The 26,640-nt window shown below is 40.5% G+C and overlaps 1 protein-coding gene and 1 non-coding gene across 5 annotated transcripts in view; both read left to right on the forward strand.

Annotated features, from left to right (window-relative positions):
- Positions 1 to 6,177: 6,177 nt before the first annotated feature.
- LOC111526712 lies at positions 6,178 to 6,283 on the forward strand. The gene has a single exon (XR_002726475.2). It is a non-coding gene; the product is annotated as a small nucleolar RNA U13 (small nucleolar RNA).
- Positions 6,284 to 13,925: 7,642 nt separating this feature from the next.
- The window catches only part of GSAP (gamma-secretase activating protein), a 107,313-nt gene continuing 94,598 nt past the window's right edge, over positions 13,926 to 26,640 (forward strand). For 2 of the 4 annotated variants that reach the window (XM_023192526.3, XM_023192527.3), the window contains exons 1-2: positions 13,930 to 14,159; positions 26,557 to 26,633. In XM_023192526.3, coding sequence (XP_023048294.2) covers positions 14,051 to 14,159; positions 26,557 to 26,633 — 186 coding nt within the window. In that variant the 5' untranslated portion in view covers positions 13,930 to 14,050. Of the gene's footprint in view, positions 14,160 to 26,556; positions 26,634 to 26,640 lie in introns of all 4 variants that reach the window. The other 2 variants (XM_023192525.3, XM_023192528.3) reach the window with 2 other exon arrangements.

Genomic DNA, 26,640 nt, shown 5'->3' on the forward strand with positions numbered 1-26,640 from the left:
AGACTGAGGCACAAGAATCATTTGAACCTGAGAGGCGGATGTTGCCATGAGCTGAGATCCCGCCACTGCAGTGCACTCCAGCCTGGGTGACAGACAGATCAGAGCAAGACTGTCTCCAAAAAAAAAAAAAAAAAAAAAAAGAAAGAGCTGGCTCTTCATGCTCTGTAAGGTTTTCCCAAAGTGTGTATGTCTAAGAGGAAGAAGAAGAGAGTTTGGTGAATGGAAAATGAGCCACAAATGTAGGTTTTAAGTAATCCATTTCCATTTAACTCATTTGTGTTCAGCCTTGAAGCTAAAGGAGATGGGCTGAAGAAATGGCATGAAGTAAGCAGCAATCCTAAACCCCACATTGGCCCAATATTTTTCTGACTTATCAAAAGTGATCACTTCAGTCAAGAAAAAAAAAGAAATTCAGGTCAGAAATGTATGTTTCTGACCAAAAAAAAGTTTTTGTGTAAAGCTTGGCAAGTTACTTAGACCTCTTTAATTGGTAAGTCTTCCTAAAGATTTAAAAGAAAATCAAGTCAATTTACATAATCCCTACAATGTCTACTGTCAATTATGTAAGAGGCAAGGCTGTTTCAGATATATAAGGTACATCAGTTTCTTCCAAAATATCATTTTACCTATTATTAAGTTTTCATTGTCTTTCAAGGTGGAAAGCAACAGCTGTTTCCTGAAAATAGCTAAAATTGCATGAGCAGTATGGGAAACAGGAAACATACAACAAATACTTATAAACTCAGAGATCCAGAATGAGATGATTTCTATTTTCTTTGGTTCCACAGCACTCATCCTTGACTTCCCATTGTGAAGATGAACAACAAATGTTTGTTAAATGCCTATTATGTGCTGGGCTAGTGGTTCTCAAGTGTGGTTCCCCAGACCAGCAACATCAGCATCACGTGGGAACTTGTTAGAGACGCAAATCAGAAGCTGTGGGGTCGAGCCCATCAATCAGTGTTTTAACAAGCCCTCTATAGAGGTGACTTTTAGTATTGGCATTCCACAGGGTGATAGCAAGGTTGGGATGGGCTGGCCAGCCTATGGGCTGTATGGGGAGTGGCTGATCACAAAGAGCACAAAGCTTATCCCACCAACTCATTAGAGGGTGCTCCTCTTTCCGAGCCAGTTCAGGACTTGTATTTTGGAGGAGAAACTCCTCCTCTGGGATGCAGAGCTCATTCCAGATAAAATGCTCAAATAGGAGATATTCTAACTTGTGGTTCATATTTTGTGCCAGTCATGAAAACAAAGCTTCTCTCTGTTGCTCTTGTAGCCCTCAATTTTGGAGCTTGAGCTTTTCTCCAAGATGGAAAAACAAGGGACAGGAGGCCTAAAAAGGATTTGATCCCTATCATTACCATCTCTCATCTCACCTATCCTTCCCACTACTTTCCCCTCTTTGCCTCTTGACCTCCCTGTGCCCAGAATGCTCACTCATGAACTTGGGAGAGGTGAACAAGGGAGGGTGAGAAATGTGCTAGAGATGGTTGAGAGACAAGATGCTCCAGGGCAGTCCCCAACATCCCCCGTTAACCTGCGTGCTTCCCATTCCAAGGGATGAGCTGCACCTTAGCTACCCTTAACTACACCCCAATCACTCCCTCTCCTCAGATAAAAAGCAATTCCAGGAAATAGAAGTTGGCTTTCTCTTAAACAGGATGTGACTATGATGTATGTTTCAATTTCAGCTGGTCGTGACCTGGCTTCTAATAGGAACCCACATCCCCCAGTCCTTGGCGGAGAATGCCTGACAGTGTGGCCAGCTTCCTGAGGTTTATGACCTTGTGACCCACAGAGCATTTCAGTCCTCTTCACTCAGCCTAGCAGGCAGATTTGGGGACTAATCATACTTGGAGTCACTATTTCCTGCAAGAAACCTTTCCTTAGGAAGCTTTGTAACATTTCTTTGCAATATTAAAGAGAGACTGGGAGAGAGCAGGCTTTAATTTTCACCCGTGACTTAAAATTAATACATAAATACAGGAAGGAGAAAGAGGAAACTGCGTGGATGGAATGACCTGAGACATCTGGGTCTTTATTCATTCCAATATTATTTTATGAGATTACTATTCAGCTACATACATGAAAGAGACTTCTGAATGGCAGACAGAGAGTGGAAGGCTTGGCTTATCTACATTGCACATAATCAGTATGTAAGGAGTTCGGATTTTTCTAACAGTAAAAGCAATCTTGACTAAGACATTTGAAGCAAAAGTTAACACGAGCTGAATCTTAGATCGAATAGAAGAGTTTACCCCCAGAGAACTATCAAGCATTTTTTCCAGTAATCTGTGGGGAAACTTACAATTTGATTTTTGAGGGTGAGCTGGGGAGTAGAAGAGAGTTTCTGAAAACTCTCCATATTATTTCTTTTGTTTTTCCTTTTCTTTTTTCTTTTTGAGACGGAGTCTTGTTTTGTCACCAGGCTGGAGTGCAGTGGTACAATCTTGGCTCACTGCAACCTCTAGCTTCTGGGTTCAAGCAATTCTCCTGCCTCAGCATCCCAAGTAGCTGGGACTACAGGCACCCGCCAACACACCCAGCTAATTTTTACGTTTTTAGTAGAGATGGTTTCACCTTGTTGGCCAGGATGGTCTCGATCTCTTGACCTCCTGTCTCAGCCTTCCAAAGTGCTGGGATTACAGGCGTGAGCCACTGCGCCCGGCCTATTTCTTAATCCTTAATTCTATTTTCCTGGTTTACTTTGTAGAATTTGCTACATAGGATATCTTTCACTGTTAAAATTTTCATGTTTCCTTGGTTACTAGGTTGTAGTTTTCTCCTAAGCCCGTTTCTGTCTCTGCATATGAACTTGGTGACAGGGATTGGGAAGTGAATTTGATGATCTTATTGCTACTATAGTTAAGAATCAGCACTGTTGATAAGCAAAAGGGGCCTTGGGGATCATAGTTCAACTTCTTTTATTTTACAAACGAGAAAACCAAGTTCAGAGAAGTTAAGCAACTTGCCTAAAGTCTCGGAGCCTGTTCATGCCAGGGCCGCCTCAAGAATCCAGGCCTCTTAACTCTGAGTCAAGTACTAAATACATGACTCTATTGCTGGCCTTTTTTCTTTTCTTTCTTTCTTTCTTTTTTTTTTTAATGCCTGAAATTCTTTACCCTCTTGAGACTCAGCCGAGCATTTGGCCAACCTGGTGTAAATATCAGGCTTTTTCTTAAGTGACAAAGTTTTGATACTATCAAAGAACACCCGGACGGGAAACTGTACTATCTGCTCCCGGGGGTGGACACAGATTAGATGGACATTTGGAAAGCTGGAGGCCCTGAGGAGAAAGGTGACACATTACGGGGTTCAAGTTGCGATTAATAGTAAGCATTCTGATGGCATGCTGCTTCCACGCAGGGGACAGAGGTATTGCTTTCCCATGGGCTCTAATTTGTCTTCATAGTCTCTCTTTCAGCAGACCCAGAGATGGATCTTGACTAAAAAGATAAACATGCTGATTGTCTTTTTAAAGAAAAATTCTGTGGTGGAGGAGGTAGTCTCTTTTAAAAGCTGGTAAAGATACAGATTTTTGAGAATGAAGACAGTTTAAATTAAACATAGTTCAAAAAATTAAACATAAGAGGGAAACGAATGGAATCCTTCATAAAATGTTTAAAAGATTACCTACGAATCTCAATACTTCTACAGATTATTTTCAGAAAACAACGGGTTTTAAGAGGGCTGAGCTGTGGCCGTTTGGGTGATGAAATTGCTTGGATCCCCTTTCGAACAGGCTGGGCTAGTTTCAATTTCTCTAAAGTTGTCTGTATTATTAGCATTCACGTAAAGAAAGGTTCAGAGGTTTACTTTTTTTTTTTTTTTTGCGCAGTAAAATCTTTTTCAAAACAATTTTCTATGATATGGTAATTCTTTTATACCCCATGTTAAGTCAGGTTTCTTTTGTATATTGTGATTCATGCTAAGATAAATAAAAAATAAACCACGATTGAAATTTTAAAGAAGAAGCTGCTTAACGAAGATCTTTAAGTAGCTAATGAGTCAGTGTGTATTCACAGAACTTTGATCAATGCTAGCAGGGACTATTTTGTGCTGAGAACAAAGACACCAAAGAGATAGCCACTGGGAGGAGACCGGAGGGAGGGAAGAGGCTCCCGTGGAGCACTGGAATCAGGAAAAATTTCCCAGCCCTCATTATCAAAGCCGGCTGGAGGGAACAGCAGTGAAAAAAACGACATGCAGAGCCACAAACAGGTGAAAAATGCAGAAAGATGTAACGTTCTTAGCAAGGAGACACATCCTTCATTTATGATCACCTACAACATATTTTCAAAGTAAAATCCTATCAAAGAAAATAAGCTCTTGTGATTCAACAGCCATAGGACAGCTGGCATTTCCCTCCTCCTCCAACAACTGACACTTTCCAGAGGGACATCAGAATCCCCTGAATTTGAGCATTACATCTTACAACAAAATATTTAATTTTAATCAAATTTATTTTCCTGGGGGAAAGAACACACTAACCCAACACTTTCGAAATGGTAATTTATTTACTTAGTTCTTGCTTATTCAGGACTCTCGATTGGCTGACTTGGTTCCTCCAGGAATTGCCTCTTCAGAGGTGGTGACAGTAGGTCTTCTGTGGAGGGAATTGCTGGGACAGGGTTCAGCTTCATTAAAGGGAGCTTTCAGGGAAATCGGGAGCTGGGGTCCGGCTGCCAAGATTTTAATGAATTGCTTCAGATATTCTTTCTGGTGGCTTCCACTGTGTTTAGAAATTTGAGAAAAAAAAAATCTATGTACAGAGCACATGGCAGTTGGACATTAAAAATCTGCCACACACACAAATATCTGTCATACATTTCTTTTAAAATGGCTAAGTGCTACTCATGAAATTCACAAAGGATTTCAGGAGGTCAATGTGTATATTTCAATGAAAATATTTCTGTAATAGATATTATTTATTCCTTGTCATCAATTTCCCTGTGCAATTAAGTCATATGATTATTTTGCAAAAAACGTTTGATTTTAGTAATTTTTTTTCCTGAGATCAGTTAATGGAAGTTTCTTATTATAGAGGAAAGGACAGTCATTTAAAAGGTAACAATAACATTTTTCATTAAGCTTTTCCTGTTATTTGACTATGGCTTATTTCAGCCAGTTTTGGAGAATTAAATTCATACAACACAAGGCCAATAACTGGGGTTAATTTCATTAGGGGTTTGCAGTACGGTGGGGGGAAATGCAATCTAATGTAAAGCCTTTGCATCTTTTAATTCAGTGTTTTAAATCAAACTTACCCATGTCACTAAAGTTTGCCTATAGCACAATAGGAGATGACAGTTCCTTATGTGGGGGAAAAAGAAAAAAACTTCATGAGACTTCAGAAATACCAGTCCTTCTGATAACATTTATGATTTTTAAAAATATTTTTTGGCCGGGCGTGGTAGCTCACGCCTATAATCCCAGCACTTTGGGAGGTTGAGGCGGGGGAATTGCGAGGTCAGGAGATCGAGACCATCTTGGCTAACACGGTGAAACCCTGTCTCTACTAAAATTACAAAAAATTAACCAGACACGGTGGCACGTGCCTGTAGTCCCAGCTACTCAGGAGGCTGAGGCAGGAGAATTGCTTGAACCCGGGAGGCAGAGGTTGCAGTGAGCCAAGATTGTGCCACTGCACTCCAGCCTAGGTGACAGGGTGAGACTCCATCTCAAAAAAAAAAAAAAAAGTATATATATATTTATTTCAGGCCAGGCATGGTGGCTCTTGCCTGTAATTCCAACACTTTGTGAGGACCTGGTGGGAGGATCAGTTGAGCTCAGGAGTTCAAGACTAGCTTGCCAAGATAGTGAGACCCTGTCTCTCCAAAAAAATTTAAAAATTATCTGAGTATGATGGTACACACCTGTAGTCCTAACTACTCTGAAGGCTGAGGTGGGAAAATTGCTTGAGCCCAGGAGGTGGAGGTTGCAGTTAGCTGTGATCATGTCACTGCACTCCAGCCTGGCTGACAGACAGAGACACTGTCTCAAAAAAAAAAATTTTGTTTTTCCATTTTGAAACAATCACAAACTTACAGAAAAGTTGGGAGTTCAATATAGGAAACATTTTTTTCTGAACTATTTTAGAGTAACTGCTGATCTGATGTCCCATTACTCCCAGATAATTTAGGATGTATTTTGTACAAACAGGAATATTCTCTGATCCTTTCGTAGTTCATAAGCATGATGATTGGGTGTTCACGTGCTCACATGTGACGTGTGCCACCCTCGAATCTTGGTACAATGTTGGGACATTACCCATCTGACATGGTAAAACTATTTATAAAAAAAAGAACATTCTCCTATATAACCACAGTACAAACATCAAAATCAGGGAATTAACCTTGATTCAGTACTACCACCTAATCCTCAGACCTCTTCCTTTGTAGGAAAAGAATCCAGTACAGGATTATGTAGAACATTTGGCTGTCATGTCTCTTTAGTCTCTTTTCTGAAACAGTTCCTCAGTCTTTCAGTGGCTTTCATGACCTTGACACTTCAAAAGATTACAGTTCAGTTATTTTGTAGAATGCCCTTCAGTTGGTTTTGTCTGCTGTTTCCTCATGATTAGATTAAGGTTATTCATTTCTGGAAGTGGTTGTATCCTACAATTTCTATTTGTCCTATCACTGATGATGTTCACTTAATTAAAGTGATAAATGGCAGGCTTAATAAGTATTTTGTGGGATAGTATTTGGAAACTAGAGATCCTCTTCCTCAAACTTTCAATGTGTATATATATGTATTTTTAATACATATATTACATGTATTTTAATATATATTTTAATACATACATATCTGTATATATACAGATATATGCATATACATATATATGTATCTATATTCCTATGGACTTATGGTTTCCTGTTTTAATAGGTTATACTTCTTTATTGTCATTGTGTATTTTGATGTTCAAATTGTCCCAGATCTGAGGAAGCTCCTTCATGTAACTGCCCAACGGGTTCATTTTGCCCTTCCCAGATAGAGCTGATTTATCAAGACATAGGAATTGCAATAAAGAGTTTAACCCATGCAGAGTTGGCTGAACAGGAAACCAAAGTTTTATTATTACTCAAATCAGTCTCCCTGAAACTTGGGTTTTTAGGGATAATTTGGCGGGTCTGGGGACAGGGAGTGGGGAGTGCTGATTGGTCAGGTGGGATGAAATCATAGGGAGTCCTCTTGTGCAGAGTCAGTTCCTGGTTGGGGGCCATAAGACCAGATAAGCCAGTTTATTGATCTGGGTGGGACCAGCTGATCCATGGAGTACAAGGTCTGAAAAAGACTTCAAACACCAATATTGGGTTTTATAATATTGATGTTACCTATAGGAAAAATTGGGGAGGTTAGCAATCTTGGGGTTTCTGGCTGCATGACTCTTAAACCATAATTTCTGATCTTGTATCTAACTTGTGAGTCCTACCAAAGCAGTGTGGTCCCCAGGCAAGAAAGGGGTTATGTTTTGGGAAAAGGCTGTTACCATCTTTGTTTCAAAGTTAAAATTCCTCCCAAAGTTAGTTTGGCCTACATCCAGGAATGAACAACGACAGCTTGCAGGTTGGAAGCAAGATGGAGTCGGTTAGGTCAGATCTCTTTCATTGTCATAATTTTCTCACTGTTATAATTTTTGCAACAGGGGTTTCATTCACTCTGGCTCCTGTGTCCTTCTGACATGTCCTCATGGTTCTTTCAGCATGTTCTTGTTTTCTGGCACTAGAAGGTGTTCCAGGTTCATCTTTCTTTGTGCCAGGTGTGTTGATTGATACAGGGGCATTGCTGCTCCCTGATGTTCAGAGGACAGAACTAGAGAGTATATGCGTGTATGTGCATATATGCATATGCATATTCATTATGATATCTACCCCTCTATCTCCCTATCATCATCTATGTATTAAAAACTATGTTGGCTGGGCATGGTGGCTCACACCTGTAATCTCAGCACTTTGGGAGGCCGAGGTGGGCGGATCATGAGGTCAAGAGATCGAGACCATCCTGGCCAACATGGTGAAACCCTGTCTCTAGTAAAAATACAAAAATTAGCCAGATATGGTAGCGCATGCCTGTAGTCCCAGCTACTCAGGAGGCTGAGGCAGGAGAATCGCTTGAACCCGGGAGGTAGAGGTTGTAGTGCACCGAGATCACACCACTGTACTACAGCCTGGCGACAGAGCGAGACTCCGTCTCAAAAATAAATAAATAAATAAATAATAAATAAATAAAAACTATGTTTACCCAATACTTATAATTCCAATCCAACACTACAGCTTTTTTTTTTTTTTTTCTTTTTTGTGACTCTTTTGCCTGCCAGTGAGAAACATGGGTCACATTATTCTTAATACATTCTCTTAAATCATTCAACCTCATCTTAGCTGCCACTCCCCTCCTTGGCAGATGCCCTAAGCCACGTGAAATTTGATACCCCAGGCTAAAAAACCACTCCTTGCCCACTGATCCACCCACATGGCCCACATGGACACCCTTCTCACTCTACTTAGACTCTGACATCTCATGCTGGGTGACCATTCCCTAATCCCCACACCATCCCCCAAGGATAACTTCTTCTCCCTGCTTGAGTTCTGACATCCAAATTTTGGTCTTGCTCCAAACCCCTTTGCAGAGGCTTGCTTTTCTTTGTCTACGCTGGTAGTTTTAGGATGGGATTGTTTAGAAGGGGAAGGGGAAGGAATAAAGGGTGAAAAGTAGGAAGGAAAAGGAGGAAAGGGGAAGAACATTTATGTGGAAATCACAAGATTAAGTTTCTGTTTGAAAATGATACAGTTTCAATAAGAGAAGAATCAAGCCACTTAAAATGGAGTGTTTTCTGACTGATAACAGAATATAATATCCTTTCCTTCTTGGTCATTACAAATGATACTAAAATCCATGTATTCATTTATTCTATGAAATGAGTTATCATAGATGGTAACATAACTTTCATATGATTATATATTTCTCAGCTGATCTCTTCATATTTTGTACATTCCATTGTTCTATTTGAGATATAGTAATTCCATACAGTTAATATTTGTTCATCAACAAAACTTTAAAAGGAACTTGGTGAAGCATTCTTGCTCTCAGAAGTGTTTAGTACTCTATTATCACCTAAATTCTTCCCTGTTCCTTTGATTAAATCAGATATAGTTCCTTTAGAATACTTGAACTGTTGTCTAGCCCATCTTGTTAAATGGCAGTTCTTTATTTACTGCCAAGTCATAGGGCTATCATTCCATAGAACATTTCCTTAAAAAAATCTGTGTCAGTCTTCTTTTCAACAAATTTCAGGATGAGTACTTTCACTCTAACATCATAAATAATAGCCAAGCAGATTTAAAGAGTTATTCTATTAATCATTGCTAAACTCAGTGTCAGCTTTCTAGGAAAACAAAAACAATATACGAGTTTGTGACCAGCCTGACCAACATGGCGAAACCCTGTCTCGACTAAAAATACAAAAATTAATGGCGTGGTGGTGCGTGCTCATAATCCCAGCTACTCAGGTGGCTGAGGCAGGAGAATCGCTTGAACCTGGGAGGCGGGAGGTTGCAGTGAGCCGAGGTCGCATCAGTGCACTCCAGCCTGGGCAACTGAGTGAGACCCTGTCTCAAAAAAAGAAAAACAAAACAGAAAACAACAAGCAATATATGATGGCCCTGAGCATGTAGCCATCTATGCAACTACACAGGACAAAAATGAGCAGAAGTTGTCAGGAAGATGATCCCTGAAAGGCTGAACAATAATTTTATAGTCAAAATCAGAGTGAAGATACATTTTTAAAAACTAAGCTAGTTTTTAAAATTGAAAAGCTACCATGTGCCTAAGGTTAAAGCAAAACAAAAAAAAAAAAAACCTTCACTGACTTACATTCCCCACAGAAAACTATTGTTAACAGGAGTTGGGATAGTCCTTGGAATTCCATTTGTAACTGTTAAGAAATAGGACTATATCTTCTATTTTAAAACATATCTAAACAAAACTGTTAGATGAAGAAAGTATGTAGGGTGTCAATGTGCTTCATTTTTAGGACAGAATTAAAAACTGCTATGAAATGACTGCAAAGACATCTGTATTATAACAGCACTTGGAATTGGCGATTCGGGAATTATTCATCTTGAACATCTTATGTAGTTTTAAAAATTCTCTAGAAAAACCACATCTGTTTTCATCTTCTCTTGTGTAAATCTTTAATACTGTTCTTGAAATTATACTAAGAAGAACACTGAAAAGTTAGCGAACGTATGTAAAGTAGATCACCTTGCTTTAGGATGCCCATTTATTTTATTAGGATCACTGTGTTGTGCTGTGCACAGAGTATGTTTTGGAGGACTCATATTCCTCTACCCCCTTGCCTACTGCATCTTGGTGAGGTCTCTGCTCTGCAACAAATCAACACAGGTTTAAAACTCAGTAATCCAGTCACAAAGAGAAAGAAAGAAAACAACCCTCATTTAAAGCGCCAGTGCTTCCCAAACTTCAGGGTGCACAAGAATCATCACCTTGAAGATTCTGATTCACTGCACTGCTTCACCTCTTTTCCTGCCTTGTGCTTGCATATCTACTATAGTGTAAGCACCTTTATCTTCTCCCTTTAGTTTACTGATTCTCTGTGGCTTGCCACTAGAACTTGTGACCCATGGCATGGTTCAAATTTCTGGAATCAGTATTTACCTCCATTTTAGATTTCTCCCCAGATACAGACCTTTAGCTCTGGTGTATCTTCAAAGCTAGCCCTTCCATGCATATCCTCACCTGGCCCTCTCTATGGTGGACAGTAAGGCAGCAATACCGAGGTGGAAAGATCCTCACATTAAGTAGCAGAATGTTGCTATTCAAAATGTCATCTGTGGACCAGCAGCTTTGGCATGATCTGGAAACTTGTTAAAATGTAGACTCTTTGGCACCACCTCACCCTGCTGAATCAGAATCTACCTTTTATCAAGATCCTTAGGTGATTTGAATGCTCATTAAAGTTTGAAAATCCCTGATTTAAGATGCTTTTGGCACAAGTAACAGAAAACTCAACTCAAACTGGCTTACATAATACATAGAGTGACTTTCAGGTGATCTAATCCAGAGGCCCTTAGGTTATCAGGGCTTTGCAACAAACTCTTTTTGCTTATCTGAGCTTTTTCCTGTAAGCCTACTCCCTCAACATAACTTCACTTTATGTTAATAAAACAATACAAAATATAGAATGTCTCTAATAAGTGTTCAAGCAAAAACCTATTCTTATAGTGCTCTTTGGCCTGTGTCCTAAAGTTTGAAATGATCATTCCTTAAAATAGAAACCCTTGGTTGCAAGTAAAAATCTGACTCAATATCATTTAAATAATAGGAAATTCATCATCTCTAATATCAGAAAGGGCAGAGGATGGCTCCAAAAATAATATACCAAGGTTTCTCTTCTCTGTAGTTCTGGACTCTTTCTGACTCCAATGACTCCATTTTCAGTGTGCTAGATGATTGAAATTCCAGCAATCATATCCAGACCCCAAAATATCTAAAGACTGAAAGGGACCATCTTTTCCCATGTCTCTTGTTTTAAGAATAGAGAAATCTGTCATAGCAGAGGTTTCCTTACAACTCAGTGGCCAGAATTGGGTATCATACTCTGACAGAGATCTCTAATTGCTTCTGAATATTTACTTTCCCCACCTTCTTTAGTAACACTGTCCTGAGTTTTATCTGGGCACATCATTGGCCAGGTATATTTCCTTGCCTCCCTTGAAAGCCACATTTGGCCACGTGACTAAATTCTGGTGAGTGAAACATATATAGAAATGTTGTGTAGACCTTCTGGGAAGTATCCTTAAAAGAGAGGTAGCATCCTCTTTTTATTCCTCTTCTCCCATTGTGATTTCTGGAATGCAGACATGAAGGCTGAAGCTTCTGCAACCCTCTTGGATCATGAGGACAAGGGTACACTCAAGATCAGGTGGAGCAAAGAACTGGAAGGAGCCTGGGTCCCTGATAAATTCAGGAACCTGTCCTAAGAGCTTTATTCTGCCTACCTCCAGATAGGTGACAGAATAAAACTTGAGTTTAATTTACTGTTAATCTGAGTTCTTATTAACTTCTGGAGAATCTATTCCTAACTGATACACGTGCCTTCATATAGCACCCGCATGACTTTGGTCACATCTTTCTTTTATTATCTTATTATTTCTCACCTTCTTTACATTGGCTTTTTCACTTAATTTGAAGAGAATTTTTTATATCATCATTGCTTGACTATAAAATCAGTCCTGCCTGGCAAAAATAGAAGTTAACTGCAAAAATAAAAACAATGGAAATGTATTGAATTTAAAAAATTGGCAAACAATATTCCTGTATGACAAAGGCAACAAGCTTATTTGATATGAAACAGTAGTTGCATTAGCTCCTCGGGGGCTCCAGTGGTCTTCCTTTTATTCACTGACAATATTAGCAGCTTCATTAGGCATTTATCTTAACATGTCTCTAGGGGGGAAAAAATTCAAGACTTTTACATTTAGTTGGAGTAGTTTTCAAACAGCCTAAGAATCACCCGAGGCTCTGGGTAAATGCACATTTCTGGGTCTTGCCTAGGTATAGACTCGAGACCAGGAGTCTGCATTGTAAAACAGTGCCCCAGATGACGTCAATACAAGTAGTTTTCAGACCTTAACTTCGGGAAACATGTGAAAAAGCATTCTTTATTACTGTATTCACTCATTCTTCAGTAATTGTCGAGCACCTTCCAGAGTGCTCTGTTAGCCCCTGGTGGGAGGCAAAGGGCAGAGGGTTTGCATGGAGACTTATGATTCAGTTTTCGTGTCTCAAGGGAGTACTGTATCAAATGAGATGCACTAGCAACGTTACCCTAGGAGGTTAGGGTTGGAGAGGTCCCTGTGGGCTGCTGTTGGGAGAAGGCTCTGTGGCCAGGCTGGAAGGACCTGGAAGTTTTTCTGTAAGGAAGGAGGCTGGAGTCAGGAGTTCCTTAAGCGAAGTGAGCCTGGACTTGAGCTTCTAAATGAAGAGGAGTGAAGGCTCTGGTAAAGAGAAGACACATTGTCTCGGGGCAGTGAGCTGTTACTCAAGGTCTTCTGCATAGAGATAGGAGGAAGCCGGGTTTGGAGGAGAGTAATAACCTGGCGTCGATGTTCAGGATGAATGGGATCTAGCAGTAACCCAACCAATAAGTGTACCAGTGGTGTGCACCTGAATGAAGAGAACGCTGAGGAGTGGTGAGATTATGAAAACACTGAACTTATTTGTAGGGAGAAGGAAGGAGGTGAGAAGGCACCCAAGATGACAGATGCCCCTGTAAGAATGAGAGCACTTTTTAAAGACATCTCCGCATGGGGAATCCTAGGTAATTCAGCTTCCTCGAACCAATGCAGGGAGTTAAAAGACAAAGAGGACGCTGTTTGTATCAAGCGGATTAACCCTTTTTAGCGTTTCTCTTACAATGGGATCACCTTCGTCACCTGCTCCCAGTTGCTACTCATTATCTTAATAACACTAATAAAGCACCACCACCTCGAAGCTGGGGCGAATAGGCCTAAGAGACGGCCTACTTCTGTGGTGACCCTGAACTGCTCCAGGGGAGCCAGCTCTCTGAAGCCAAGTGGTTTCCACACTTTGCTGCACAGTGGAGTCACTCGGGGAATAAAGAAAATAGGCCTACCCTCCAGGTTTGGAAGCCACCGGGCTAGCGGCCTCGCCAGGGCCCTGAAGCGCCCACGTCCTTGCGCCCTCTATCCTCGGCCCCGAGGGTGCGCGCGGAGGCCTCCCGCCCCGGCGGGCCTGGTCCTGGCGCCCTGTCCTCCCCGCCCCACCCCTACCCGCCGTGCCCGCCTCCGGGGCAGGTGCGGGCCGCCGGCGGCTGAGGGCCGCGGGCCAGGAGGAGGTGGTGCCGGGGCTTCTCAGGCCAGGGCGCCGCGGAACCGAAAGCAGCGGGGGGCGGGGGAGAGGAAGGAGGGGGCGGGCGCGGGGACGCTAGGGCGAGGCGGCCACGCGGGGCCGGGAATGTCCGCGGCGCGGGGCCCCAGAGCCGCCCGGTGGCCGTGTCCGGGCGATGGCTCTCTGCCTGGTCGCCGACTTCGACCTCGGGAAGGACGTGCTCCCGTGGCTGCGGGCGCAGCGGGCGGCGTCCGAGGCCAGCGGGGCCGGAAGCGGCGGCGCAGGTGCTGGAGGCGCGCGTAGGGGCGGGTGGGGGCGGGGAGTGGGAGTCCCTCATAGCCCCCGGGCTCGGACCCGGCGGGGAGCGGCTCGGGGCCCTGCCGCCCTGTGGAGGCTGGTGCGAGGGCGCCGCTCCTCTCCTCAGAGGGCTCTTTTGGCTTTGCCACCCTCACCCAGCCACGGCGGAAGGTCTGGGGGCAGAGCCCGGGCCAGGTGGCGGCGGGGCCTTAGGCGCCTGGCTCGCTGCCGGCCCGCGGGAATTCTCCTTTGGCCGAGGGGCCGGGACGCTGGCGGTTCCCTCAGCATCACCTCACGGCGAGGGCAGAGGGTCGTGCTCAGCTCAGCGGTCGCATCTCACCTCCCGGGGGTTCATCGGCCGCGCAGGGGCTTTGCCGAGACAGGGGTGCTCCTGGAAGCTTCACGTTTTGAGAAAGAATCCGTGACCACCGAGGAAACCGCCCTGTACCTAACAGTGAAACAGTTTGTCCCCACATTTGCGCGACGTGTTTCTGCCTCTGTTGAACCGTGTCCGTGGCTCAGGGGACACGGGGCTCGGCGCTAGAGGCGCGAGAGGGCAGGGGCCGCCTCCGGGCTGCGGGCTGCGGAGCGAGAGCCCCCAGGCGCCCCCGAGCTCCGCACCTGTGCAGGCCGGGGCAGCGCGCGAGATGCTCGGCTCCCGGTCCAGCCACCTCGGGGCTTTTTGATGATTCGGTAAGGGAGTGAAAGTGACTTTTGAGCCTTCCCAGCACTGATCTACTTTAAAGAAGGAGAACGTTGTGATTTCTCACAAAGTTTTTAAAGTCTTCTGTAAATGTTGGAGCTTCAGAGCTTACATGCAGCTTCAAAGCAGCGATGCCTGTGGGTCTCATCTTGCGTGTAGGGCGTTGTCCACTTCGGTAAATTTGGAAGTGGGTTTTTCGGAAGTGGGTATTAAATGACCCACATATACTACTCCTTTCCCTAAAAGCTGGTGAAATTTTTCTTGATGTAAGTTATATATCAAGTTGCTATCTTGTATCTTCACACTCTCCTGTGACTATAGCGGAGTTATTTGTAGGTTTCCTTGGCTTGGAATGTTATTAGTTCCAAATAAGGAGTTATATGTTTGTGTGGCGTATGCATTGAGTTTGCATTAGTGTCATGATTAGTAAGGCTTTACTTTTTTCCGAGGTGGGGAGGGTGGTCAAGGAAGAATTTTATACAAAAATTAGCTGGGCGTGGTGGCACGCGCCTGTAATCCCAGCTACTCGGGAGGGCTGAGGCAGAAGAATCGCTTGAACCTGAGAGGCAGAGGTTACAGTGAGCTGAGATCGCGCCACTGCACTCCAGCCTGGGCAACAGAGTAAGTCTCCATCTCAAAAAATAAAATAAAATAAAATAAATAAATAAATAAATAAAATTTAAAAAAGTAACCCAAATGTCTGAAAAGTTTTTGAAGGCTTAACTTTTTGAAATACAACAGGCAGCTCTGTCTTTTACCACGAAGTACTCCTTTTTCTGGACTCCCACTTTATTTTGCTAAATGGCAGTTGTCTGCAAATGAGAAGTTAGATGAAGTGTGAAATGCCACAGTCTTATGTTTCAGTAACGTGTGTTGTGCTTGAAAAGCTGTGTGTGACCCACTTGGACCTGGCTTCCTTGTATCTTTCTCTCATCTCTGAAGAAATATAAACTTGTGTATTGACCTTCCACTAAACAGATAGCTCTAGGTCCTCAGAAGGTACTTTCTGAAAATACTAGCTTTTCTGATACTGGTAGTATTTTGCTCTTTCAGAGCAAATATCTTGGCAAGATATTAGCCCTGTTATACTAAGATCATTATCACCTCTGATAATCACCAATGGGTGGTAGCTCAAAAATACCCCCACACAAATTAATTCCTGTTCTGTAATTTATAGCAGTGGCAGGGAAATCTGGGATTCTGTCTCATTTCTAGCACAGCAGTTACTACACACATTTGTGCAAATCATTATCCTTTCAAAGTTCCAGCTTTTCAAATGTAAATTATGAATAATTATACCATTGTAATGCCTCCTCTATGCCTACTTGCTTTCTATATTTGAAGCCTTAATATTTTTACATCAACAAATACAATTGAAGTTTTCTTAGCGGTGCTAAGTAATTCTCATGAAATATGTATGACATATTCCTGACAAAACAGAGAGCTGGGCTAAGTCAGCCATGGAAATTCTGTGCCTATAAGATAGCATTTTGGTCAAAAAGGGGTCAAGGAGGAAAGAGACCAGATTTGGTTACTGCATTTGCTCCTGGTTCTGAGTTGAACTTTTGAGGAAACGGTTTCTCCTGAAATAAAAGAAGATATTTGTTAAAAATCAAAACAACTGCATAAAAGAATATTTTAACATGTAGCTGTAAATAATAAAAAACCAAAGCAAAACCATGTACCCACGACCCAGCTTAAAAATAGAGCAATGTCAAGACTCTTGAAGGCTCTTATGTGCTCCTTTCTGATTCTCTTTCTTTCTCTCATCCTCACCTCCTAGGTTAGCAACCATTTAAATTTTTATATTTTAACATTACTTTGACTTTATTTGTAGTTTAGCCCATATGTATATCTCCCTCGGCAAAGTACTTCATTTTGCTTGCCTGTGAAATTTAAAGCATACTGTATGTATTCCTTTTGCTTATTTTCCTTCTCAATATTGTGAGATGTACTCATATTGACTGGCTAGCTGCAAGTTATTAATTTGTATTTATTAATGCTATATAGTGTTCTATCGTGTGGATTCAACATGATGGTGGACATGGAGATGCACCCCTTAGATTTTCCTTTCAAAGAAGAGTTTGTCCCAGATGCTGTGAGTATAGTCAGCAGGCAGTCTTCAACTGTCAGCCCCTTCAGGGATTGCCTGTCAAGAGGGCTGCCCTACCCACCTTCACTTCCTTTTGGGTGTGGACCACATGAGATTGAGTGGGCTTTAAAGGCCTGGCCATTTCGACTGAACATGGGACAACTCCATTTCAGTTCTGAAGCTTCCTCTGTGGGGGGCCCAAGGTCACCTGAGGATATTGGGCCTGCATTGCTGCTGGACTTCTCACCCTACCAGGACTTGCTTCCTTCTCCTTCCTCTTACGGGTGTTAATCCCACTTTCCTGAGCACTCCCTGATGAATATACTGGGTAGTAAACTCTGTCTCAGAGTGCTTCCTAGGGAACCCAACTTATTTTTCCAGTGGGTGGCTTTTGGGGGGTTTCTGGGGTTTGCTGTATGGTCAGTACTCTTACCACCTGGTGCACACAGGCGTAGGTTTCTCTAGAATGTATGTCTAAAAGCGGAGTTGCTGAGTTATAGGCTGTGCACATCTTCATCTTTCCTGCGTAGTGCCAAATTGTTTTCCAAAGTGTTGTACAACACTCCGATTTGTGGTGTGGAAATGTTTCTGATACTCACTATCCTCACAAGCCCTTGACAGTTCAGGATTTAAAATTTTTTTTTTTTTTTGTCAAACTGGTAGGACTAATTATTTCGTTGTGCTCCATGGTTGAGCATCTCTATGTATTTACCGGCTATTTGAATTTCCCCGCCTGTGAAATGTCTATTCATCCTTTTGTCCACTTTCCTATTTTTTTTTGATTGATTGTTTTAGGAGTTACATTTTTGGGATTCTAGTTCTTTGTTTATCACATATGTTGCAGATATTTTTCTCTCAATCTATCACTTTTGTTTCAGTTTGTGATGGTGCCTTTGATAAACAGGGGTTCTTAATTTTAATGTAGTCTAAATTAGGAGTTTTTCTTTATAGTTTGTACCTTTTAGGATCTCTTAAATCCTCCCTGTTTTGAAGTCGTGAAGACATTTTTAATATTAAGTTTTAGAAGCTTTATGACTTTTTTACATTTTGATTTTAATCTACCTAGAATTTATTTTTATGTGGTATGTAGGAGTCCAATTAAAAAAAATTAATAGCTAATTGTTTTAATATTATCAACCAAATAGTCCTTTTAGTTCTCACAACAAAGCCCCTTCTGTCACATCAAGCTGCCTTATGTAGGTTCTGAGTTCATTTTGTTCCATTATCTTAACTTGACAACTTTTTCTTTTCTTTTTTTTTTTTTTGAGAGTCTGGCTCTGTCGCCAGGCTGGAGTGCAGTGGCACAATCTCAGCTCACTGCAACCTCCGCCTCCCAGGTTCAAGCGATTCTCCTGCCTCAACCTCCCAAGTAGCTGGGATTACAGGCATGCGCTGCCACTCCCAGTGAATTTTTGTATTTTTGGTAGAGACGGAGTTTCACCATATTGGTCAGGCTGATCTTAAACTCCTGACCTCAAGTGATCTGCCCACCTCGGCCTCCCAAAGCGCTGGGATTACAGGCATGAGCCACCATGCCCGGCCATGACAACATCTTAATAACTATGCTTTATGATAAGTATTGATAACTGGTAGGGTAAGTCCCGTCACCTTAGTATTCTTCATGAGTGTCTTAGCTGTTGTATGCCCTTTGCTTTTTCATATATATATTTTTGAATCTGCCTGTCAGATTTCACAAAAGAGTTGATTTGAATTTCCTTTAGTCACATTGCCTCTATAGATCAGCTTGGGGAGAATTGGCATCTTTATGATATTGGATCTTCCTAACTATAAATAAAGTATAGCTCATTATTTATTTAGATCTTTTTAAATGACTCTTAATAAGTCTTAGAATTTTCTCCATGAAGGTTCTGCACATGTTTTGCTAGATTTCATCCTAGGTTATTTTTTGTTGCTCTCATAACTAGCACACTTAAAAACATGACATGTTGTAACTATTGCTGGTATACAGCACTGTAACAGATCTTACATGTTGATTTTTGTATCCAGTGCTCAATCCCTTGTTGGGATTGATCACATCTTCAAGAAAATAAGATCCACAATATGTAAGTTTTCTAACATTTAAATGTCAATATTGAAGACTGGAAAGGATGTAGATTTTCTTGCCTGCTTTTATTAGTCTTGGATTTATGAAACACCAGATTGACTTGTCTTTCAAATATTGTAATCTTTGCCAGGGAAGTGGTATATTTTACCAAGTGACTGATTCAAGAATAGTACTTTTTTTATGTTGCCTCCTATGTATTCCTAGATTGATTTGGGGGCCAGAAGGTTACCTTAGTCACATTGTTTTCACTTTTTTTTTTTTTTAACTATTTTCTTGCCACTATCTGTCCTTTTTACTTTTATTTCTGCTCATTCTTTCCTGGTCTCCTTTTCTAATTCTCATTTCTCTCTTAACTTCATTTTACTCAGAATATGAAATATAAATCACATAATGTTTACTGCATAGGTTTAGGAATTGTAATAACTGATCATCTTGAGCCTGAGGATTTATATGAATTATTTACAGAATAATGTTATAGGCATAATCGTATTTTATCACCTCTTGATGTATGTATTAGGAACTAGTTCAAAATTTTGTATGAGGCTGCATGACATTTTTCTCCTTAAGTATGGTCATTGGAAAGACAAATACTTTGATTTTGTCTCATAGCAGTTTGGGATAAAATGTACACATTCGACAAACCCTCTTCATGTAAAGTGAAATCACTTTTGTTTGACAAAGAATAGATTGAAACTAATGAGAATATCTGGTCAACCAGCTTGTTTTACAAGAGCTATGCCTTGCCAATACCTTCAATATCTAGGTACTCTCCTTTCTTTTATAGGTTTACCTATGCAAGTATCTATCAAAATGCTACATTGTTTTCTTCATGAGCACTGAGTACACTAAACTGTGAAATTAAACCACATTTCCTCATTTGAAATTGCAAAACTTCTTCCTCTGGACTTTCCAGTGATGAACTACTGGGAGAAGAGTCAGAATGAATAAGCAAAGAGGTTACTGAATACTTCTTTTAAAAGGGTGTGTTAAGACATGGGCAACTAGTCCAGGGAGGAGGAGCTGATGGCTTAATAGTATGTGGTGAGATATTGGTCTCTGGATTTGCAACATTACCAAATTTGTCTATTTCAAATGTCCTTGAAATGTGAACCATGTACTTAACTGCAGGGTTATTCAGCCCTGCAGTTATTACCTAATGTTCCCATGACAACATTATTTTTATTTCTTTCAACTCTGTCATGGTTATAAGATGGTCCAAGTTATGCCCTCTAACGAATACTGCTTAATATGTAATGTACATTTGTAGTTCAGTGGTTCTTAAGCCTGGCAGCTTAATTCATTAGAATCACCCAGGGAACCTAAAACACATACATATACATCAGAGAGTGGGCTAAACACCAGCTCAATAAAATCAGACTATCCTGGGTATGGCTTGGGGCATCAGTGTTCTTTTATTTTATTTTATTTATTTTTATTTTTTTATTATACTTTAAGTTCTAGGGTACATGTGCATAACGTCCAGGTTTGTTACATATGTATACATGTGCCATGTTGGTGTGCTGCACCCATCAACTCGTCAGCACCCATCAATTCATCATTTATATCAGGTATAACTCCCCAATGCAATCCCTCCCCCCTCCCCCCTCCCCATGATAGGCCCCATTGTGTGATGTTCCCCTTCCCGAGTCCAAGTGAACTCATTGTTCAGTTCCCACCTATGAGTGAGAACATGCGGTGTTTGGTTTTCTCTTCTTGTGATAGTTTGCTAAGAATGATGGTTTCCAGCTGCATCCATGTCCCTACAAAGGACGCAAACTCATCCTTTTTTATGGCTGCATAGTATTCCATGGTGTATATGTGCCACATTTTCTTAATCCAGTCTGTCACTGATGGACATTTGGGTTGATTCCAAGTCTTTGCTATTGTGAATAGTGCCGCAATAAACATACGTGTGCATGTGTCTTTGTAGTAGAATAAGTTATAATCCTTTGGGTATATACCCAGTAGTGGGATGGCTGGGTCATATGGTACATCTAGTTCTAGATCCTTGAGGAATCGCCATACTGTTTTCCATAATGGTTTAACTAGTTTACAATCCCACCAACAGTGTAAAAGTGTTCCTATTTCTCCATATCCTCTCCAACACCTGTTGTTTCCTGATTTTTTAATGATTGCCATTCTAACTGGTGTGAGATGGTATCTCATTGTGGTTTTGATTTGCATTTCTCTGATGGCGAGTGATGATGAGCATTTTTTCATGTGTCTGTTGGCTGTATGAATGTCTTCTTTTGAGAAATGTCTGTTCATATCCTTTCCCCACTTTTTGATGGGGTTGTTTGTTTTTTTCTTGTATATTTGTTTGAGTTCTTTGTAGATTCTGGAAATTAGCCCTTTGTCAGATGAGTAGATTGCAAAAATTTTCTCCCATTCTGTAGGTTGCCTGTTCACTCTGATGGTAGTTTCTTTTGCTGTGCAGAAGCTCTTTAGTTTAATTAGATCCCATTTGTCAATTTTGGCTTTTGCTGCCGTTGCTTTTGGTGTTTTAGACATGAAGTCCTTGCCCATGCCTATGTCCTGAATGGTACTACCTAGATTTTCTTCTAGGGTTTTTATGGTATTAGGTCTAACATTTAAGTCTCTAATCCATCTTGAATTAATCTTCGTATAAGGAGTAAGGAAAGGATCCAGTTTCAGCTTTCTACTTATGGCTAGCCAATTTTCCCAGCACCATTTATTAAATAGGGAATCCTTTCCCCATTTCTTGTTTTTGTCAGGTTTGTCAAAGATCAGATGGTTGTAGATGTGTGGCATTATTTCTGAGGGCTCCGTTCTGTTCCATTGGTCTATATCTCTGTTTTGGTACCAGTACCATGCTGTTTTGGTTACTGTAGCCTTGTAGTATAGTTTGAAGTCAGGTAGCGTGACGCCTCCGGCTTTGTCCTTTTGACTTAGGATTGTCTTGGCAATGCGGGCTCTTTTTTGGTTCCATATGAACTTTAAAGCAGTTTTTTCCAATTCGGTGAAGAAACTCATTGGTAGCTTGATGGGGATGGCATTGAATCTATAAATAACCTTGGGCAGTATGGCCATTTTCACGATATTGATTCTTCCTATCCATGAGCATGGTATGTTCTTCCATTTGTTTGTGTCCTCTTTGATTTCACTGAGCAGTGGTTTGTAGTTCTCCTTGAAGAGGTCCTTTACATCCCTTGTAAGTTGGATTCCTAGGTATTTTATTCTCTTTGAAGCAATTGTGAATGGAAGTTCATTCCTGATTTGGCTCTCTGCTTGTCTGTTACTGGTGTATAAGAATGCTTGTGATTTTTGCACATTAATTTTGTATCCTGAGACTTTGCTGAAGTTGCTTATCAGCTTAAGAAGATTTTGGGCTGAGACGATGGGGTTTTCTAAATATACAATCATGTCATCTGCAAACAGGGACAATTTGACTTCTTCTTTTCCTAACTGAATACCCTTGATTTCTTTCTCTTGCCTGATTGCCCTAGCCAGAACTTCCAACACTATGTTGAATAGGAGTGGTGAGAGAGGGCATCCCTGTCTTGTGCCAGTTTTCAAAGGGAATTTTTCCAGTTTTTACCCATTCAGTATGATATTAGCTGTGGGTTTGTCATAAATAGCTCTTATTATTTTGAGGTACGTTCCATCAATACTGAATTTATTGAGCGTTTTTAGCATGAAGGGCTGTTGAATTTTGTCATCAGTGTTCTTTTAAAAGCTCCCCTAATGATTTTAAGACAGCCAGAGTTGAGAACCACTAGTTTAATGGGATAAGCATGTGTCATTTATTGTAATCTGCGTTTGTTGGAGAATTTTTTCCTCTTAATATTATAGTAATCTGAAAATAGATATGCCTTTGCAAGTAAATTGGATTTAGCAAGATTTCTTGTAAAGAAGTTTCTTATCTTAGCCGAAACCTTTTAAGTGTACTTTTGAGACGGTCTCTCCTAGCATACTTATAACCTTGAAAGAAAAAAAATACTTCTCAAAATATTGACACATTGCATTCCAGAAGTTTGGAGTCATGTACAGGATGAAAAAGAACTCACTGAAATTCTCTTTAGATGTCTACAATATCTACCTTTCAAAGGACTTTTGAGTAATTACTCATTTTCTCATTGTAAGCTTGATACAGAACACTCAGCTCATTGTTCTGTTCACCTTTTTCTAGGTTTGAGTTCAGTCTATGCCACCTTTTCACTGTATATGGGTCAAGTATCATTATCGCGTTGAAAAGTGTAGTAGGCCTAGAATACCTTGTACAATGCAGATGAGATAGAAATGAGAACTCTCTAAATTGTGAAGGGCTACTTAGCCATAAGCATTATTATTATTATTATTATTATTGTTATTAAGAGATGGGGTTTTGCTATTTTGCCCAGGTTGGTCTTGAACTCCTGAGCTCAAGCCATCCTCCCACCTTGGCCTCCCAAAGTGCTGAGATTACAAGCATGAGTCATCATGCTCGGCCCATAAACTGATTATTTAAATCCTAGTCCCCTAAGAGACTAAATTATTATCCTTATTATCCTTCAGTGTGAAGTGAGTCTGACATCTCAATATACATGTCAATATACTGACAAACGTTTATACCCATGTGTAGAAAACACTTTGCCCTATGCTTTTGCCCTGCCCCTAGGAGATGCACGAAGCTACTGCTTGTGAGGGGAAGGGAAGAGAGATCTCAGGATGATTTCTCAGTGAAACCTGCTCTTCCTCTCCCTAAATGTTTCCCATGTCTAGCTCCAGTGCTGGTGTCCAGCTCACCAATTATCCTTATTTTTTATCTTGTCTTTTCCTTTTTGGAATATAGATAGAACATATTTTGCATATGTTTTGTCTTAATATTAGAATTTGTCATAATCAATGTAATTAATGTAAAAACTATTCCTGTATGGGAAAAATGAGTCAAATTTAAGCAATTTTATTTATTTATGTATTTATGTATTTATTTATTGAGACAGTCTTGCTCTGAAGTGCAATGGCTCGATCCCAGCTCATTGCAACCTCCACCTTCTGGGTTCAGGTGATTCTCCTGTCTCAGCCTCCTGAGTAGCTGGGATTACAGGTGTGCACCACCATGCCCAGCTAATTTTTTGTATTTTTTAGTAGAGATTGGATTTCACCACGTTGACTAGGCTGGTCTTGAATTCCTGGCCTCAAGTGATCAGTCTGCCTCAGCCTTCCAAAGTGCTGGGATTACAGGCATGAGTCACTGTGCCTGGCCATAATTTCGGATAACTTTTGAGGAAATTGGAAAAATACACACTTCTGCCCAATTAGTGATAATTACAATGCTGACTCTACCAATGTTTAAATCCCTTAACTGTAGATTTAGGAGAAATATCCTAAAATTTTAGAAGAAAGATGGTCAGTTAACTTATAAGTTAAATGTTTTGTGTAAAGAGTCTGTATGTCCTTCCGCAAAATATGACTTTCATATAGACAAGGACACAAGTTATAAGTTCACAGCTTAGTTAATTTTCACAAAGTGAAGCACACTCATGCAACTAGGACTCAGAACAGCAAGGAAAACATTAACAGAACCTCAGAAGTCCTTCATGGTCCTTTCTAGTAGTCACTTATCTAACACTGTAGATTAGTTGTGCCTATTATCGAAAACTTATGTATGAATTGAAACATACAATTTGTACCTTTTTTGGTGGTGGGGAAGGTTCTTTTGCTCAGTTTTATATGTGTTATTGCAGAATGTTAATTCCTTGTTTTGTGCTATTGTTTGGATATAACACAATTTATTCATTCTTCACTTAATGGATAGTTTGGGTTTCTGGTTTGGGCAATAATGTACCACAGTACTATAGACATTCTTATGTGTCCCTTGCTAAATATATGTATATATTTCTTTTGAGGATGTATGTACAAGTGTAGTTGCTGAGTCATGTGTTTGGATTCACTAGGTGCTGCCAGTTTTCCAATTTATACTCCTATTAACAATGTATGAGAGTTTCAGTTGCGTCAGATTTTTTTTGCATCACGTAATACTAAAACATAATAAGTCAAGGATGCATGTTATAACTTTTAGTATAACTAATAAAAGAATAGCAACTGTAACTGACAAGTTAATCGGTAATAGAATGAAATCATAAACTTAGTCTAGAAGAGTAGTACAACAGGTGAGACACATAGAAAACAAATAGTAATATGACAAATATCAACCCAATATGTTAGTAATTACGTTAGATGTAAATGGACTACATACCCCAATTAAAAGATTAAGAACGTCAGATTGGAGGAAAAAATCCCAAGTAGATACTGCTTTTAAAACATATCTTCAATATAAGGACACAGGAATATTAATAACAGAAAGTTATGCAAGCACTAACCAAGCTGATGTAGTTATATTATTATATTAATATCAGACAAAGTAGACCTTAAAGTAAAAATAATTATTAGGAATAAGGGATGTTGTATAATGAATAAAGGGTTGCTAATCCAGCTCCTATTTTAAAAATTTATGTGTAATTTTTCAGACCCAACCATGTGCAGTTACAAAGACTTTATCTGACAGGCCTTACGGGAGAAAGCTGCTCTCCTCAAATCCGACTTGGTGTGTGGTCAATGCACCGTAGTCCCTGAAATGAGTTGTAGGTTGATTCAGGCCCCGCTGGCCAGCCATACTGTTACAGATAGCTGCATTCCTAGCCCAGGTTCTTCATTTAGAGGCCTCTTTATCAGAGGCCTTTAGCAGAGACCTTTCTCAGGTGCCTGTAAACCACTAAAACCACCTTAGCAGGTGGAAGAGGGGAGCTTTGAAGAGACTGCTTTTCTCTACTCCAGTGAAATACTTTTCCACTCCTAGCTCTTCTCCTTCTCCCTACCCTTGGCACCTGGATCCATGATACTGGCAGGAACCTTTTTGGGAGGGTCCCTCGATTGTGAAGAGAACTCCATATCTGTGCTGATTCACTTGACCCTTGGCTAACGGCACCATTCCATGGGGAGAAAATAGACCAGGGACATTAGCACTTTCTCTTGTTTAGCCTCTTGCTTTATAGCGTCACAGTAAGTGATTAAAAGCTTGACTGTTAAAAAGTTAATATTAACTTTTTAATCTTGTTTTAATTGAGTACTCAGACAGCTGGCAGCTCAGCTTAGAGCCTAACAGTGGCTAATCCACCAGGAGGCTATAACAATTCTAAATTTGTATGTCCTTAATGATATATCCTCAAAATGCACAAAGCAAAAACTAACAGATACTTGGAATTTATTGTATAACATTCACACAGAAAAGAGCATACAGCTCAGTGAGTTATCATAGAGTATATCAGTATACCCAAGACATTTAACATTACCAACACCTAACAAGGCTCTCTTGAGATACCTCTCAATGACTATGGCTTTCTCCTTCCTTAAAGGTCACTACTGTTTGTACTTCTAATAAAAGAGATTCTCTTCGCCTGTTTTTAAGTTTTATATAATAGAATTATTAGTATATATTTATATTTGGTTTCCTTTACTAATATATTGGTTAGATATGTTTCTAACCATCTTCTGCTGAGTATTAACCTGCTATTATCATTTCAGATGTTTTAGAAAACGATTATGAGAGCTTACGTGTATTAAATGTTGAAAGAAATGGAAATATTATTTATACATATAAGGTATGTC

This window comes from Piliocolobus tephrosceles, chromosome 8, assembly GCF_002776525.5.
Source record: "Piliocolobus tephrosceles isolate RC106 chromosome 8, ASM277652v3, whole genome shotgun sequence".
NCBI classification, from domain to species: domain Eukaryota; kingdom Metazoa; phylum Chordata; class Mammalia; order Primates; family Cercopithecidae; genus Piliocolobus; species Piliocolobus tephrosceles.